Source organism: Opisthorchis viverrini (assembly GCF_000715545.1).
Source record: "Opisthorchis viverrini unplaced genomic scaffold opera_v5_382, whole genome shotgun sequence".
Taxonomy (NCBI): Eukaryota; Metazoa; Platyhelminthes; class Trematoda; order Opisthorchiida; family Opisthorchiidae; genus Opisthorchis; species Opisthorchis viverrini.
Genome location: NW_008752042.1, coordinates 30,596 through 45,880, shown reverse-complemented (window position 1 = coordinate 45,880; position 15,285 = coordinate 30,596). Strand labels below are relative to the sequence as shown.

The following is a 15,285-nucleotide window of genomic DNA, read 5'->3' as shown; positions in this document are numbered from 1 at the left end:
GATTTCTGACTACATCTAAAAATCTATGACGGCTGCTTTTCAGATAACCAAGTGGATTCGTAAAGCGAGAACTCGTTAAACTGTACCGTTCACGGCTGGTTAATTTGTCGACTATGTCATGAATCCATGGACTAAAATCAGTTACTGACATTGAACAGGCAGTGATCGCTCAGCAACTTTCTTCTTTGCACCGCTGTACTTTGCGTGATGGGAACAGGTCAAAATCCCACGTAAAGAAGAATCAGAAAGTCCTTCAACGTAAGTTCGCTTTGAACACGAACGGTATGTAGTTTCGGATATCCCTGCCTGATAAGACAAGGGAAGCTGGTAATAAGAGCAATTAAGTACCAGTACTGACTGCTACTACCTCCGCGATATTCGCTCATCTCGAAAGATTAGCAATATGCGCCCAAAAAACAATACCCGTTACCTTTGTTCAACAAACGATAATTAAAACTGAAGCGAGGAAAAAGTTGGGCAAAGCCACCGATGATTTTTGGATGAAGCTGTATACAAGTAGGCGAATAAAAGGTCTGCAGAAAAAGGACAAATAACGATGAAGTGGCGTGGTTGACTATACAAGGATGTACACGATGAAGGTAAGCATGTGGATCACAATTCAGTAGAACTCGACTGATAATAGAACAAACTTTGACAATCTCAGCTGATCTGGTGTTGTATATAATCGTGCAACTGTAAGTGTTTGGTCGTGATCCTAATGGGTAGCCTTTATGGAATATATTGTCCCGTCACGGACATCATAGAAGCGTGGGGTGTACAAATGAGGGCACACAGAAACCATGTACACGAAAAGACGCAAACTCAAACATCTTCCATGTCTTCGTCATCATCGTCATCCTCTTCCCCGGGATCACCCATCAGTTCGTCGTCAACTAGTTCATCATCATGGGACAATACGTGCTCCGCGGTCGCACTTCCAAGTGTTGTGGTAGCCGCAATGTCCTCACGTGTATTGTTGCTGATAGAGCAAACGAGACTACCCACGGTCGAACCTGTACCGGTTCCACTGGAATGCATTACACGCTCAACATGGCTGCCAGGAACTTGTCTGTGACGAAGAAGCCCTCCAGGACCTCCTGGGACAACATATCCACGAGAAGCAGCTGCACGTGCGTAGTGCTGTGTGTCTCCCGGAACAAATCCAGTGGGAGGAACCGCACCAGAAACCAGATGGCTATCATCCGTGTCGTCGACTGACCCGGAAAGATACAATCTTCTCAAAGTGCTATCACTCGTGGAGCAACCGACGCCACTGTCAAACAAACTGGAATACCGTGACCCATGTTCTACCGGCGAAGGTTGTGTGTTTCGCAATCCACCAACGGTCCCCTCGTGGCCCATTTCGTCGTCATGTTCATCATGTTGTCCGGAGGATGAATTCGCCGCAGCGGCAGCTAGGCGCGCCTCGACAAATAGTCGACGTTGTTGATGCAAGGCCTCAAAGTCTGGCACAATAGCTTGTCGACGCTCATAAATTGCTGATCATAGGAAGAAGTACAAAGAGCCAAGGTTAATGAGTTTGTAATCAAAAATGCATGCCGAGTGATGTAAGTGATGAGGTAGAACTTCGCACATACCTTCAACGTAGAACCGCAGAGATGGTGGAACAAGCTCCAAGCATTGGTTATACTCTTCTTGTGTGCAATGAATACTTCCCAAACGTAGCATCAGACCCATTCGCTTCAATGTGTCGACTTCATCCCGGATTTCAAAAGCCTGATCGAAATTGAACAGGTATTCCAGCCTGCAGAAAAAGAAACGGTCAGATCAGTGTTTAGTTAGAGAACGTTGGGTAGGGAGAGGGATTCAAGAAGTGGACTTATATCAAGCAACTCTATTATAGACAGATGCGGCCGCAAACGTGTTGCTTGAATCAACTGGTGGGCATGATTATCTAATAGGGGGAAATGATACAGTGGAAAGATATAAGCTCCGGCATTCGACGAGCAATGATCGAGTTGCAACTAGGCAGTTCAACCGCCAACATATCTTCGGCTTGAACGTACATATAATCTAGCGAATAAATGGGACAAACTCGCTGTGGTCCATCTTTATTAACTATATGTAACGGCTGGAATACCTTGCGGATGTGGGGACAGAGCGGGCAATTTTCCTCCGCATGACAGAAAATTTAGGGATTCCATGAAGGGGATGAAAAATGGTGAGAATTTCAAAAACATACGTTTCCAAGAAGTGCCTGATAGCTTCAAATTTAATATCTTGAAAACAAAGGAAACCATCAAACAAGGAGAGCAGAAAGCTGAACTTGAGTTTGGAAATTCCCGGTACGCCGCTGTTACTTAATTCGCATACACGTTTTTACTCAACTGGTCTGGACAAATACAAAATCATCAGAACTTCCAAACCGGGTACACTTGCAGTGCATGCCCTTGACAGAACCTCGAGAGCACAAAAGAACATCGTTCACTTTTTATGTACTTTCTCTTCTCAGAAACGGTATCTTCCTATATGGCGGTAAAAATTGAGCGTTACTGTTGGTCAAAGAACAGGAATGTTTAGGTCCAAGAGGTCCACCAAACCTGGATGCATGGCAAATTGAACGTTAACGACGCGAAATTCATTATCATCAATGTTCAACGCCGATCTTCCATTACCATACAACCGCATTTATTTGGAAGCCTCACTGTCGTGATCCCGGAAATCGATTTGGAAAGAGGCGTCGGTACGCTCCTGGAAACACCCATTTTATTACGCAAAATCATTGGCTTTTTCTCAGTGTTTAATCTTCCTGGACACCGATCGAAACCCTACAGTGGCTGCACGAATCCACTTGATTGTGACTAGTATGACTCATGATTGCTTTGATGCAAAAGAAGTTACAGTGTACATCGAATAACTATGCCGAGGACTACTGAACTGAAATCAATTAACTTTTCTGCGATTTTTCTCAATTCCCATATCCCGATCTTGGATTCTACATGTATCCCGCGAAAAGAGTGTGGCTTTTCTCTGTTTGACCATAGTTGCGTCCAGTTGGCGTATCATCAGAGATCCTGGAGGAAGATGGTCTGCGCTGACTACAATGAATTGGCAACATGTAGCCTGAAAGCCATGATAGCTGTTAGACACGAATCCGCGAGAAACTCAGACAGACTAGGCCCAACAAGCCGCAAAACTTCCCCGAAATTTGGGTGATCAGACTATTTACCTCGCTTCGACACCGGATTACTAGGTCAGTTTTTCGGAGGCCTCCACTCACTGGCGGTCATTTAGAGAAGGCATCATTGTAAGGTAAATCGGCGCACAAAAGGTTATTTCCAAAAAGGGAATAAAGTTAGACTTACTTGTCAGTAGAAATGTTGCAATCAATCACTGTCTTTCTATGTGTAGATATGACTAAGAACGGTAGAGGAATCTTTTCAGTACGAGGACCAGATTGACTTCCTCCTCCACGCCCCAAGTTCTGAATATTGAAATCCGCCATTCGGTTGTCCCCGGTAGAAGCTTGGGACTCAGATGCTGTCTGGCTGCGTCTATACCGATCATTGATGCGATTACGCATGACCAGATTTTTGAAGGCGATCAACTGAAGGATCAGTTCCTGTATCTCAACAGTCTGAAAATTTGATAAGTCAAGGCAAAGGGTTGGTCAATCCAGCTGTTAAGTGAGTGGTAATGACACAAAAAACAGCATCACTGTTCGGTAGACAAGGGCATATCTAATATATACTCCAAACTTAACTTGACAATGTTATCCGCCACTCGAATGAACCCAACTCACTACCTATTACTCGCTAACATACTACTGTATTACGGAGACAGAGTAGACCGAAGCCAGACAGGGCATCACACAGGAGAGAACTTTTCTCACGGTCGTTTTACACATGCTCTACTAACGGCTTTGGGTGTTTGTTAGAAAATGTCATTGCTACCAGATAACCAGGTAACTAAAAGTGCGAGGGGTTTTCGAAGGTCGTCAAGCGATACTATGGATGACATTCATGTTGGAATAATCCCCCCGCTAATAGTCGGCCTGCCTAGTCGTAATGCACATACTGTTTCCTGACGGCAAGTGTCCATTCGGATGCAACAATTGTGCGTGAAAGTTCAGCCCAACTGCGACACTTCTGTCTAAAGGGAACGGAGTGTTTGCCCACATGGAGAGTGCTAGCGTTAATTGAGGGCTTCATCCAGGATAACTATGTGAGCCACTTTTGTTAAAGGAGAGGAACTACCAACTGAATTATTTTATCACAAGGGTACTCATAGATTACTCCTGCTCAGGTTCGAAAGGTGTATACGGTTCCCTTGGGAAACCGTAATAGTTGGTTGCTCGATACCGTTGAAGACTCACTCGCAACCGGGACCAAACCTCGGCTGCTCCGTCTCCAGTAGCCTCCAGTTGGGGTAGTCAGTAGTGAACTGCTAGTTACAACCTCAAAAGACGTTTATTTCCCTGAGTCGTCTTAGACAGAAATTCGATTTTGTTTGTACTCATTTGGGACCGGTCGATTGTTTTAACGCCACTGAATGCATGTGCAAAATATTGGGGCTAGTGGGAAGATATAAAACGCGCTTACAACAAAATGACAGTACCTTGTTCCTCAAGGCAACTTGACTCTTCTCGCGCTCTTCTTCCAAACGACGGCATTCTTCGATCATATTGATCGGTAACCCAACCCAACGGATTTCCTTCTTTTCTTTCTGCAACACGTTCAGTGCCATCAGCACGTTGAGCGCATCGTAAACTCGCCGCCGAATATTTTTCTGAATATAATGCAACTGCAAAAATAGAAGAATGAGCATCACAATTGCATCACAAGCCTTATGGTAAATAAAAGAATAAAGGTGGATGGAGAATAGCCACAGTGCTAGCCTGCCACAATCATTCTGAGGCTCCCACACCGCCAGTCATTAAGGGAACGATTACAAGAACGATATGTATATCGATCAGCAGCTACATCTTGCAGCGGCCCCAACCATGGACAAGGAGTGACGTGGACGTCAATCTGGAAGGCGAGTCGTCGCAGCGACAGTACCCAGAGTCTATAGTCGTTTTTGTATCCTTTTGTTAGGTCAGAGGTTGATCCCAGCACAGTAGTACTTCAAAGATACTCGTTCGAAGAGAGACAACCTCCTTGAAGGTGCAACGTTCCCTGTCGGTGAAGAAGTAATGTGAGGTGCATGAAGATTAGGCTATACACAGGGGGTATCAAATAGCCTTACCCCGTGTTACCTTCTGCTTTAAACGGCAAAGCATATCTTACATGCGAAAGGCCGATAGTACTCACCTGCTCAGAGGGAATCATTGGATGCTCCGCTGCATACTCATGGACTAGTTCGTCAGCCACCTCGATGTAGGAAGTGACACCTTTTTCCTTGACTTTGTTACACACACAGCGTGCATACCGTCGTAGGCCATTCGTCTTGAAACCAGTTGACATCCTGAGGAGGAAGAGACAACTCGGTTAGAGCTGTATTGAGGGCAGAATGGCATTCATCCGCACCCACTTAGCCATGAAATTACTTACTGCTCTTGTTCATCTCCAGAGTCATGACCGGGAGGACTAGGAGGCTGAAAGTAAGTAGAAAGCGGTCCTGACGCAGGCAGGCCTGTGGAAAGGTCGTAGTATCCACCTTGTGTTGCAACTATGCCACTTTGTGGTGCATGTATTCCGTCTCCGGAAGTCACCATGGTGTTCTCGATGTCTTCAGAGGGTTGATGCGCCCCACTGCTAACCACTCCATGAGTGATGGGAGTTGCGCCGGCCGCACTGGAGAGAATAAGCGTGCCCTGAAATAAGGGAAATATAACATTGAAAAGACAAGTATATGACTTGAGGTTCAACACCTCGAAGTTGGGTAGTTAAGCGACTGAAACACAAGTGTCACATCCAAGGGAAGCGACACGAGTGTCAGATATTGCCGGAAAGGCGATGGGACCCTTGATCATCTACTTACCGGACGCACTGTAGAAGCACTGGGAATCCCGCCAAGAATTGTACCACTAGAGGCAAGTTGCGCTGGTGTCCTGATTGTCAGTAATCGTGGAACTGAAGGTGCTCCGGAAAGTGCACCCGTGACAATTGGGCTACCAGTTGAAGATATAACTTTCATGCTACGCTGTAACATGTGCATTGGAATGACCGCAGCTCTTAGCGGCTTACCCCAACACCCTGCCCTGGTACAGTGATTATTTTTACCGTGCTAATAGCAGGGCGCTGAAGGGTGAGGCAAGTGACATCCCAGGAGTTTGACCGGGACGCTGAAGCATGATTACGCGTGGTGGGTATGGAGTTGTCTGTGTATTCTGTGGTGCCAAGTTCGCAGAGCTATCAATCACTATGGAAGTGACCGGTGCTACTGATGTAACAATGGGGGACTGGGTCACCAAACTGCTTGAAAGAACGGTCTGCTCGTTTGGACCCACCGTAATTTCTTGTTCGGCGGCTGGAATATCGAACAGGTCGTGTGGATTCCCGACGTATTGCTCCGCTTTGTAATCCATCTAAAATGAGTGTATGAAACTAATCAACTAGTCGCACATCTAAAATGTAAACGACGAACGGTTTACTGGATAAGTTTGTACAAAATGATGATACAGTAATCTACTTCTTGATGAAATTTCAGTGTGTCCTCAAACGCGTTTCATCGTCGCAAGGTGTGAAATAAGGGAAATATAACATTGAAAAGACAAGTATATGACTTGAGGTTCAACACCTCGAAGTTGGGTAGTTAAGCGACTGAAACACAAGTGTCACATCCAAGAGAAGCGACACGAGTGTCAGATATTGCCGGAAAGGCGATGGGACCCTTGATCATCTACTTACCGGACGCACTGTAGAAGCACTGGGAATCCCGCCAAGAATTGTACCACTAGAGGCAAGTTGCGCTGGTGTCCTGATTGTCAGTAATCGTGGGTGGAAAGGTGCTCCGGAAAGTGCACCCGTGACAATTGGGCTACCAGTTGAAGATATAACTTTCATGCTACGTTGTAACATGTGCATTGGAATGACTGTCAATAAAAGAATAGAACATGTGAGAAGCCAAAAACTGAATGGTAAAACGTCACAAGTTCCAGAAAATACAATCATAGAGAAAGTGAGTTTCATACCACCACCAAGCAACAATGAATATCCCAATGTGGCAGTCTCCAAACAAAACGACCCACGACTGGATCTGGCCGTCATAGATAGATGTCATCTCAAAAGACGAAAAGACCCTTCGCTGTAATTCTCTCTTAGAGTGGGATTAGTGTCTAACATAGGTCAGAAAATCGACCTTAAGGACTCGACTGCTCCCATTGTTACATGATTGGGCTGCTTTTAGAGTGGTAGAGATTAAGGCAACGGTGAGTCTCAAATGCACAATACACAACTGCTGGTTTGGCCAGGTCACTTAGTTCGTACAACAGCATTTCACATCCGATTGCAAACAGTTGTCTTCAACCTCTGCAAACCGGTGATTTACTGCAGCTAACACAGGGTTCATGAGGGTCGCGAACCGCAGCTGTCCATGTGTGCCACACTAGAGTATTATTGACAAAGATATCTTGGAGATGCAGCCGATCAATAAAGGACTGCTATACGAACGAAGCTATCACATGAGAACGTTCGGTCACCTGTCTCCACTGACAGTCTTTGAATTCGTCGGGGTGACTCAAGACTAACCTACGGGCAACAGTAGTCGTATGGGATAGAACCTCAGAAAAATAACTGCCGATAACAGAGCTACATCGTTGATTCACAGACTCAATTTTAGTTCCCTAAGCTGCCGGACCTAAAATTGAGTCTGTGAATCAACGATGTAGCTCTGTTATCGGCAGTTATTTTTCTGAGGTTCTATCCCATACGACTACTGTTGCCCGTAGGTTAGTCTTGAGTCACCCCGACGAATTCAAAGACTGTCAGTGGAGACAGGTGACCGAACGTTCTCATGTGATAGCTTCGTTCGTATAGCAGTCCTTTATTGATCGGCTGCATCTCCAAGATATTTGTAACATGTGCATTGGAATGACTGTCAATAAAAGAATAGAACATGTGAGAAGCCAAAAACTGAATGGTAAAACGTCACAAGTTCCAGAAAATACAATCATAGAGAAAGTGAGTTTCATACCACCACCAAGCAACAATGAATATCCCAATGTGGCAGTCTCCAAACAAAACGACCCACGACTGGATCTGGCCGTCATAGATAGATGTCATCTCAAAAGACGAAAAGACCCTTCGCTGTAATTCTCTCTTAGAGTGGGATTAGTGTCTAACATAGGTCAGAAAATCGACCTTAAGGACTCGACTGCTCCCATTGTTACATGATTGGGCTGCTTTTAGAGTGGTAGAGATTAAGGCAACGGTGAGTCTCAAATGCACAATACACAACTGCTGGTTTGGCCAGGTCACTTAGTTCGTACAACAGCATTTCACATCCGATTGCAAACAGTTGTCTTCAACCTCTGCAAACCGGTGATTTACTGCAGCTAACACAGGGTTCATGAGGGTCGCGAACCGCAGCTGTCCATGTGTGCCACACTAGAGTATTATTGACAAAGATATCTTGGAGATGCAGCCGATCAATAAAGGACTGCTATACGAACGAAGCTATCACATGAGAACGTTCGGTCACCTGTCTCCACTGACAGTCTTTGAATTCGTCGGGGTGACTCAAGACTAACCTACGGGCAACAGTAGTCGTATGGGATAGAACCTCAGAAAAATAACTGCCGATAACAGAGCTACATCGTTGATTCACAGACTCAATTTTAGGTCCGGCAGCTTAGGGAACTAGTAGCTTTCATCGTAAGAATAACCTAGACAAAACGCTACACTGACATCACATCATCCCGTTAGGAAACCTAATGACCGTGCATATAAAACTGCCTCATAAGAGCGTTCAACGACCGAAACCCCGAGTAGACAGGCAAGAAAACGACATTGTACTACAAAACCATTAAAATCGAAGGTCGAGAAAATTTCACCAACGAACAGGGCTTTCAGAAAACGTAAGTAAACGCAGATTCAGTGGTGAATTACAAAGAAAAAGAGTGGTGAACACTTATCTGGGGGAGGGAGGAAGTACAACTATCCTTGACAACAATAAGCAATGGAAAACAACTCACCCGCAGCTCTTAGCGGCTTGCCCCCAACACCCTGCCCTGGTACAGTGATTATTTTTACCGTCTGGAACGAGAAGAAAGTCGGCGAGACAGGGAATAGTGAAAATAGAACTGCACATGCATTGAATATGGAGAAGTTACGTTAAAAAATAGAATAAAATGACGGCATGCGTGCAAACCGAGTATTTCATATGCATTGCAGGCATGGTTATCTGAATATGGATAAAGTACTCCTAAACACCGAAGAACACCAAGTAACCGTGGCTCATGGGTATGATTGTACTCTTTCATTGAAGCCTGTGTTTACTGCAAGATCGTTGATGCGATCCTGCAGAAAGTATTTTTCGCCATCATCATCGACAGCATGACATCAGTGTTCAACACCTGTGCTTCGCTGCCGTTTAACCGTGATGGTATGGTTCGCTCTCAGCAGTCGTCCAGGAACATAAGACAAACCAGATACAGAGCGATCAGACCTTGATCCACGCGAAGCCTCAGATCAAAAGGCGCGATTTCTGATGCCACCAGTGGCTCTGAAAGCAAGCGCGATCGCGGTCTTAGAGACTAGTAAATGTCCTTCATCAATCAGGGCCCATGAGCTACTAAGTGCATCGGTCGCTGAAGCATGAAGCTGATGAACACGTAGCAGATGCGAATCATGATTGGTATGATTGCTCCAGTCCAAAACGCTGGCAACTTCCTCGCCTCGTAGACCACAACATTATGATGTTAATTACACCAAGCGTTTCTACATGGACGATCCTTCCGTGTGTTCTAATCCTTCTCAAAAAAAAATAACCCAAAGTAATCTTTCAGCTGTAGCATCCCTTCGGTGCCTAGCTGCCATGACACCCGAGGAAAGCACGATGGCTGGGATACTGTCAGATTGCCCAAGCCTAGGATACAAAGAGGTCGAGTTCGACCCTCCAGTCAGTAGATTCGATCTTTAACCAATGAGCTATCTCGCCCCCCCTTTCGTTCTCAATGAAATGCGACTCCATAAATTCGATTGGTTTAGTTGAACTCATTCTCAATACAACCGCAAAACTAAAATAGTCGCATTTATATTAAATGAATCGGCTGATTTCAAGCAACAACCTCGGTGTCTGAAGCGGGGATGAAAATATTGATGGTGCGAATCATGAAATGTGGCTGCTTCAGTGATGACAGTTTAACACTATGGCATCTCCGTGCGCGCGCCTATCCTGTGATGACATCTGACGAAAAGTTCACCCAACTGCGCCGCCAGTGCAAATTGTTAGGTTAATAGGAAACAAGCTACATATTGCAGGGCACGATCAGTGTGTATCGGTGTATATGCTCAGTATATCCGAGCAACTGATAAATCGGTGTCCATAGCTCGGTAATCAACAGATTAATTGCGAAGAAGATTACTATAGAGTTCAGATGTTGAAAGACGGACCTTTTCCGTCAATTTCCTCGAGTAACTATACTTACAAAGGCAATCCAAATTGGACTGGTCTATCAGCTTCTGCGCAATGATCCAGCTATTAATTAATAACAACAGTAGATTTGGTCACTTAGCAGTTAGTACAACCCCACGCGATGTTTACGTGGTCCCTCTGTGAAAATTCTCTGTTGTCTAGACGTCTTGGTCACACGAGGTGTGTTGAGTAAGGATTGGGCGTGCAACCTACATTTGGTATGTGTTAGGGGGATTGCCTCCAAATGAACAAATCCATTTGGCTAAAAACTTGTCTTGTAGACTGAAATCATGTTTTCTGCATCCCAGCATTTCATTGATTTCATATTGGAGCTTTCGCTCTTTTTACATTCTGGTTCATTTGAATCCATATCAAGGAACGGTTCAGTTGTTTCTAGCACAAATTCCACAAGGGTATTTGTTTTCTCGATTCCGGTGTAACGGATAGGTCCGATTGATACATCAGTAAAGATCATACCAGCATAGCCCCGAAAGGATAATTCAGACATTTACACAGAGGGATGACATAAACATGCCCTATGAGGCAATTAAATAAATCTTAAGTTACGGATTTTTGGGCTGATCATTGTGTAAATGCTGATAGCCAGGCCAATATGAATTTTCTGCACACCGCGTTACCTATTTATGCAGACCAGAGAAGTCTCGAAGGTACCCATTTGTCACCATACTTTAGATGAATAGTCAGACTAGATTAGTTCAACGACTGTCAACACTCGCCAACAGGGGGTTAGAGCAAGAATCATACTACAAAATCGGCACACATTTAGCTGAAATGCCACCTCGTCCAGTTGTATAATCTGTTCTTTCAGTGAGGCCACCCGGGGTCAAAGAAAGTGTTTGGACGCGCTGAAAGAGTAAGTGTGAATTGGACGAATGATCTCAAACAAATATATCGACCAGGAATGTCAGTGGATCAGTGGCAAAACCACAACTGCTATCCGGGCTCATCCGTCAGACAAAAAGCACCGACATTGTGATCCTCGCAGGCGATTTGAATGCTCAAGTAGGTCGTCTGAGCTCCTTGGAATCACATTTGGGTGGTCGTTTCGGAGTCGATGCTCGCCGCACAGACAACGGAGATCGACTCCTTCAGTTGTGTGCTGATCACGAACTGTTTCTGGCAAGTACTAACTTCCAACATAAACGTTCGCACCGCGTTACCTGGCGACCGCCAACTACAAACCAACCGTGGACCCATCGGCAGCTACAACCACAGTACGACGAGTACGCGGTTATTACAGCTGACAATGATGATGATGAATACCAATATAATGACGATCGTGGGGTGTTCATATTAACCAGGAGAAAAAATAGAAGCAACAATGTCATTCCACAGCTCCTGAATACCACGCATTCTGGATACACGCTGCCACCGACGAAAGACGTTAGTCTAATCTGTTTCTGGATCGGAATCTGGGACCAAACAAACCCCCACTGCCTTGCGGGTGAAGCTTTTGAGTGAAACGTTTAAGGTGGGTTACTTCAACCAAGCCCCCTTCGACTTGGATAAACGAGAAGTATCAGTTGCCCTTGCAGCTCTTCGCTCAGAGACCATCCTCCACCCATCGAATGACGCAGTGCGACCAACCCATGTGCCAGTCTCCTAGTCATCGTCCGGTGCCTAAACTATCGCTCACAAAAAAGCCCTTACTGACCTTAGGAGATCTGACCCACGTTGCAGCCTCCACATCCGCGTTCTACGTTAAATTGGGCAAATGGGAAAAAGTGGTCGGTTTGTCTGTCAACGGAAGAGTTTACACCACGGCAGTGCGATCCATACAGCCTTATGGATCAGATACGTGGCCTCTACTACCAAAGGACATACAAAAGATGTCTCCGAAGCATTGATCAGATCTAGTGAGGACATCGGATTAGCAATGCTGAGGTACGCAGTGAAACTAAGTATTCGTTGAAGTGCATATAAAGCTCGACAGGATAACTTTTACAGATTGACGCTATAACCGAACTCCCCGTAAATTTGTCAGCGGATGTATCTAACTGGAAAATTAAGCGGATGAGTGCGGATTAGTGTGTGTTGTTCCATACGGAAATCACATACCTTAATAGCAGGCCGCTGAGGGGGCGAGGCAAGTGACACCCCAGGAGTTTGACCGGGACGCTGAAGCATGATTACGCGCGGTGGATGTGGAGTTGTCTGTGTATTCTGTGGTGCCAAGTTCGCAGAGCTATCAATCACGATGGAAGTGACCGGTGCAACTGATGTAACAATGGGGGACTGGGTCACCAAACTGCTTGAAAGAACGGTCTGCTCGTTTGGACCCACCGTAATTTCTTGTTCGGCGGCTGGAATATCGAACAGGTCGTGTGGATTCCCGACGTATTGCTCCGCTTTGTAATCCATCTAAAATGAGTGTATGAAACTAATCAACTAGTCGCACATCTAAAATGTAAACGACGAACGGTTTACTGGATAAGTTTGTACAAAATGATGATACAGTAATCTACTTCTTGATGAAATTTCAGTGTGTCCTCAAACGCGTTTCATCGTCGCAAGGTGACGAATAAAAATCACATGATACTCGCACAACAAAATCATGAAATCAAATTTGTCCGGGTGTTTCTCAAGTTGAGGTGAATCTCCCGAATAATTCTACTCCTGAAAATGAGTATTCACACAAACTAGCGCAACATGGTGAATGTGTACCTTTGTCAATTGTCACTATCATGGTATTTCGGAACTGGTAGCCTCAGTGATCTTATATTACCAAGCGTGGTAAGTTATCATGGAAGCGAATGATCACACAACGAAAATCGTAATTATTCAGAACTCAAGAAATATTGAATTATCGTGTGTCGACTCATTCTGACCCTCAGCTGTATTACCCCGACCTAAAGCTGCCACCCTGACGTGGTCACACAACGCGTAATTATTCAGAACTCAAGAAATATTGAATTATCGTGTGTCGACTCATTCTGACCCTCAGCTGTATTACCCCGACCTAACCTAACCACCCTGACGTGGTGGTCGGGCTTGAATGCTGCAACGATCCCGCGGGCTACACTGGCTGGAACTTCGTTCCACAAGGTGCAACCATACCAGGAAGGCCAAAGGGGAGCAGCCAGACCAAGAGCAGTGAGACCCCGTACTACGAGTAATCGTGCTACGAGGCGGTCTGGGGGTAAAGTCGTACTGTCCTCTGCGACAGGAGTGTGAAGGCAGTAAGGTGTTTCCCCCAGGCGACCAGCATGTCCATATTTATGGAAGCAGCGATGCTGCCTTCCCCCGAGGAAGGACGGGTTAGAAAAGGTCGGCCCCAAAAACCGCACACTCCGATCGCCCAACGGTTGACCGTGACCGCCGGCGCATTATCCGATACGGTCGAAATACTTTTAAAACCAAAGAGCCCGGTGCTGCTCAAAAGGCACCTGCTGTGCGCAGCCGCATCAGGAATGAGACAGTAATGCCTTATTCCCTGCGCCCTCGGGTTAGGCCAACCCCCTGCAGCCGAGCAGGTCAGACTATTGAGTCATCGGCTCCGGGCAGGGTCCCCAAAGAAAACCCTACATTCTCCCACTGCCTCGTGGGTCAGACTTTTGAGTCAGAGGCTAGGGTCAGGGTCCCCGAACAAAACCCTACGTCATCCCACTGCCTTGTGGGTCAGACTTTTGAGTCGAAGGCTCAAGGTGGGGTACCTCAACCAAACCCCCTTCCTCGGCCTGGGCAACCGGGAAGTATCATTTGCCCGCGCAGTTCAGCGTCCACCGATGTCCCTCCCCAACCCCTTCCCACTGCACAAGCAAACGTCGCTGGGCCATTTGACTGTCAGTCATCTGACCGAAGGGCCCTATGCTCCACGCTGCCTACAAGCCTTAAACAAAATAACACCTTTCTAAATCCACGAGATCCTTTCTATATAGGAGCTTTTAACGTCCGTACTCTATGCCAAATTGGCAAACAGGCAATGCTTGCTGAAACCTTGTACTCCCTTAAAATCGATGTATGCTGTGTCTCCGAAACACGCATACAAGACCCGAGCGTGGTTCTGCATCTCAGAACGCCAAGGATGAACCCAGCTCTTTCACATTTCTCCCTCCGTGTGTCTGGTGACCCAGAAGCGATGACTCGTGGAATGTATGGCGTGGGAGTTGCACTCAGCCCCAGAGCTGAACGCGCTTTGCTGGATTGGATCCCAGTGAACAGTCGTCTCTGCGCCGTCCGGTTATCCAGTTCAATCAAGCTCAATGCCTCGCGGCATAAAAAGCGGTGCCTGTTTGTCGTGTCGGCTTATGCCCCGACGGACTGCAGTTCTGATGCGGAGAAGGATACTTTCTATCGAGAGCTATCCAGGCTCATTCGTCAGGCAAAAAGCACTGACATTGTGATCCTTGCAGGCGATTTGAATGCTCAAGTAGGTCGTCTGAGCTCCTTGGAATCACATTTGGGTGGTCGATTCGGAGTCGATGCTCGCCGAACAGACAACGGGGATCGCCTCCTTCAGTTGTGTGCTGATCACGAACTGTTTCTGGCAAGTACGAACTTTCAACATAAACGTTCGCACCGCGTAACCTGGCGGCCGCCAACTACAAATCAACCGTGGACCCAGTTGGACCACGTGGCCATCAGTCACCGGTGGAGAGCCACAATTCAAGACTGCCGTTCCTTCTGGGGCACACCACTTGATTCCGATCACGCCATGGTGCGCGCACGCCTGACAGTTCGTTTCCCTTCAGGCCCTCGCAAGTCGGCAAGAAACGTGCCAATCCA

General features: G+C 46.2%; 1 protein-coding gene across 1 annotated transcript; it reads right to left on the bottom strand.

The window, feature by feature from the left end:
* Positions 1-822: 822 nt before the first annotated feature.
* On the bottom strand, positions 823-12,921 carry T265_10582 (hypothetical protein; the record flags this gene model as incomplete). The annotated part of the gene is made up of 10 exons (XM_009176997.1): positions 823-1,499; positions 1,599-1,765; positions 3,327-3,598; positions 4,579-4,764; positions 5,274-5,427; positions 5,514-5,776; positions 5,944-6,105; positions 6,150-6,314; positions 6,413-6,490; positions 12,619-12,921. The coding sequence occupies 10 exons, from the start codon at positions 12,919-12,921 to the stop codon at positions 823-825; spliced, it is 2,427 nt and encodes an 808-aa protein (XP_009175261.1).
* Positions 12,922-15,285: the final 2,364 nt, after the last annotated feature.